The sequence below is a fragment of the Dipodomys ordii genome, unplaced genomic scaffold (assembly GCF_000151885.1).
Source record: "Dipodomys ordii isolate 6190 unplaced genomic scaffold, Dord_2.0 Scaffold181, whole genome shotgun sequence".
NCBI lineage: Eukaryota > Metazoa > Chordata > Mammalia > Rodentia > Heteromyidae > Dipodomys > Dipodomys ordii.
This window is the reverse complement of record NW_012267397.1, coordinates 574,150-577,956: the sequence shown is the minus strand read 5'-3', so window position 1 is coordinate 577,956 and position 3,807 is coordinate 574,150. Positions and strand designations below refer to the sequence as shown.

General features: G+C 49.7%; 1 protein-coding gene across 1 annotated transcript in view; it reads right to left on the bottom strand.

Annotated features, from left to right (window-relative positions):
* Positions 1-3,807, bottom strand: part of Tfap2e (transcription factor AP-2 epsilon (activating enhancer binding protein 2 epsilon)) — a 19,585-nt gene that overhangs the window by 509 nt on the left and 15,269 nt on the right. Inside the window, exons 4-5 of the mRNA XM_013034051.1 lie at positions 1,512-1,734; positions 146-264 (exon numbers count right to left, since the gene is read on the bottom strand). Coding sequence (XP_012889505.1) covers positions 146-264; positions 1,512-1,734 — 342 coding nt within the window. The remainder of the gene's footprint in view (positions 1-145; positions 265-1,511; positions 1,735-3,807) is intronic.

Below are 3,807 nucleotides of genomic sequence, written 5' to 3'. Positions count from 1 at the left end.
CACACACACACACACACACACACACACACACACACACACACACACAGAGGCACACACCACAAGCAGCTCTCTACTGCATGTGCACAGACACACAGGGACACACACACAAACTACAGCTGTCCCTCAAGATCCAAGCCGCACTCACCCTCCACCAGTGAAGTCAGCAGGGTCACATTGGCAGCCTTCCGACGGCCAGCTGGCAGATTAAGCCCAATCTTTTCCAGCCGTTCCCGTAGACACCGGCCACCATTCTTGGACTTGGCCCTTGACATGCAGAGAGAAACACACACATACACACACAACTATGAAGACAACAAAGAAGCCTACAGGCTAAGTGACCCCCAAGGGCCTTGTTGACTCTCTCAACCCCTATTGAGGTTTGTGTCTGTTCTTAGAGATTCTCTGGGGTCTCTTTGAGCACTATCTCAACATCTCTCTAACCTTGCTCTGGTTTTTCAGTCTTCTCCACCCAGCTCCAAGAGTCATTCCTTCCCAGGCTTCTTAACAGAGTGAGGCAAAACAGAGCAGCATCTTAGGCTCTTCCCCACCTGAACACATTTATTGGGGCTACATAGGCTCTTATACTGACATTCAGAGAGCCAGAAAGTACACACACACACACACACACACACACACACACACACACAGATACAACAGATAAACACACACTGATGATCAAGGCTATAGAGACATATACACACCAGTAGAGAACACACATGCAGAGATGTACAACTGACAGACATCATCCATGGACACAGACATATTGGCAACAATTCAGGTGCCAGAGACACCTACAGACACTCAGGGGCAGGAGGGGTGGGGTTAGAGGTGTGACTGAAGTGGTAAAGCACCAGTCAAGGAGCAAAAGCATAAATACCAAGTCCTGGACTCAGACTAAATAAATAACCAACTCCTTGCAGTACAGGCACTCAAGACTCACACAGATCCCTCTGGGATGCTAGAAGAGACTAGGAATGAGGAGATAGCACAGTCACACAGAGACAGCCCCACAAAGGAACAGGCATATAAATATACACACAACTAGCTGCAGATGCGTGCGTGTGCGCACACACACACACATACACACACACACACTCCCACTAACAGTTAACAAGGCCATCTCCTTAAGCAGAAATACCCTTCCCAGACACAAAGGCATGCAAAGAGAGAAACACACACAATGACAGAGACAAACCATGTTCTCCACCCTCAAAACAAGAAGTGCAGGAAGGAGAAGATGGTACTTCCAAGAGCCAGCCTTACCCATCCTGCCCACTGAGTCCTCCAGCCCTTCTTTCTCTGTCATTTTCCCCACCCCTAAGGCCCTAAGACCTGTGGGAGTGGCTGGGAACCTGGGCCTGTCCCTAGAGTCCCTGGGCTCTTTGTCTAACAAGGAGACCAAGGCAGAGATGACACTAGGGCATAGGAGGAAGCTTAGCCCTTCGCTGATGCCTTAGTCATGAGACTTTGGCTGGGGTGCTGTGGGGGGGGTTGTGGGCTAGCCTTCCTACCTGCGGAGGACACCCCCCAGGAGGGAGGCGTTGAGGCACTCGGGAGGCGAGAGTCGCCGCTGTACCTCCCCCACGGTCACCTTGTACTTGGATGTGGAGCTGAGCAAGGAGAGGCGGCCAGGCACGGAGCAGAAGACCTCACTGGGGTTGGTAATGCCGCCAACCAGGCTGTCTTTGGCCAATGAGAGGGCCGAGAGGCTGCTGGCTTTGGAGGGCATGGGGACTGTGGAGCAGAAGCAAGGAAGGAGAGAGATGAGGATACTGAGCCAGCGACTGGACAGCTGTACAGCAGGCACCCTGATGATACATCAACCATGTATGTTGAAAGATTTCAATACCTTCTGAAGGAGGTCTTGTTATCCCTGCTTTACAAGGGAGAAACTGAGGCATGCTGAGATGACAGTGATATACCCAAGCCTACTCAGCTGATGGTCATTGACCCTGAACCCAGAGCTAACTGGCTTTTTGGGTTTTTGTCTTTTAGTTTTAGCTTTTTTGGCACTGGGGATCAAACCTAAGACACTGTACTTGCTAGGCAAGTGCGTTGCCACTGAGCTACATCCCAGACCTAGCTGACTGGCTCTGAACTTCATGTTCGCTCCCCGATGACAGGCTGATTCACATTTTTTGTTTTGTTTTTTGTTTTGTTTTGGTCGGTAGTGGGGCTTGAACTCTGGGCCTGGGCGCTGTCCCTCAGCTCTTCAGCTCAAGGCAAGCGCTCTACCACTTGAGCTACAGCGCCACTTCTGGTTTTCTGGTGGTTTATTGGAGATAGGAGTCTCACGGTCTTTCCTGCCCGGGCTGGCTTTGAACCGCGATCCTCAGATCTCAGCCTCCTGAGTTGCTAGGATTACAGGCGTGAGCCACCAGCGCCCGGCTGATTCACATATTTTGGTTTTATTTAGTTGGTTTGTTTTCTTTTTTTAACTGGGTCTCACTATGTAACCAAGACTAATCTCAAACTCCTGATCCTCCTGCTTACTAAGTGGTGTGACCACAGGTGTATCCCACCAAACTAGGCTCCTGATTACATCTAAAAATGCAGCTGCAGCAGAGTGTTGGCATTCTAATTGGGCCATCAGAGAGGGAGCTGGGCATGAAGAAATGGAGTCTTTGCTGGGTACCAATGGTTCATACTTGTAATCCTAGCTACTCAGGAGGCTGATATCTGAGGATCATGGTTCAAAGCCAGCCTGGGCAAGAAAGTCCACGACGCTCTTAACTCCAATAAATTACTCAGAAAAAGCCAGAAGTGGCACTGTGGCTCAAAGTGTTAGAGCACTAGCCTTGAGTGAAAAAGCTCAGGAACAGCACTCAGGACCTGAGTTCAAGCTCCATGACAACAAAAAAGAAAGGAAGGAGAGGGGAGGGGGGTAGAGGGAACTGGAGGGGAGGAGAGGGGAGGAGAAAGGGAAGGGGAGGGAAGGGGAGTCTGAGCTGGAGATTCTTGGGTCGGTGCAACAGGCTCCAGCCAGTCTGGGTGTCAGAGGGAGTCCCCCAACCCCCTCTTCCTACTACGATCTCAAGTCTTCATGGGATCAGAGGCCCTGGGGCTTTGGACTTCCACAGGTTATAGTCCTGTAAGCTCCAAGCCCTGTTTTCATTCCTGCTGGCCACCCTGCGAGGTTCCAGGAGATAGGGACTAAAAAGACAGATCCTACAGTGCCCTCCACAATTATCTATAAGGGCCAGAGAAGGGAATCAGAGAAGTTAATTTCCTGAACTATTGACACTAAAAGAAAAATTTTAGGTTGGAGGAGTGGCTCAGTTGATAGAGTACTAGTCAATGAAGGAAACTATCAGGAACTGCTGAATTTGAGTTCTGGTATCAGACCAAAAAACGGAAGGAATGAAGGAAGGAAGGAAGGAAGGAAGAGAGGGAGGGAGGGAGGGAGGGAAGGAAGGAAGGAAGGAAGGAAAGAGAGAAAGAAAGAAAGAAAGAAAGAAAGAAAGAAAGAAAGAAAGAAAGAAAGAAAGAAAGAAGGAAGGAAAGAAAGAAGGAGAAAAGTTCTTGCCAGGAGTAATGGCACATATCTGTAATCTCATATGCCAGGGAAGTTGAGGCAGGAGGATTTTGAGTTTGAGGACGGCCCAGGTAAAGGTAATGGCAAGACTCTGACTCAAAAATAAAAGCAAGGGGCTGGGAAGGTGGCTCAGTGGTAGAGCACTTACTCTGCATGCTCAAGGTCCTGGGTTCGATTCCTTAGCACCACATAAGCAAAAAGAAAAAAGCCGGAAGTGGCGCTGTGGCTCAAGTGGTAGAGCGCTAGCTTTGAGCTGAAGAGCTGAGGGACAG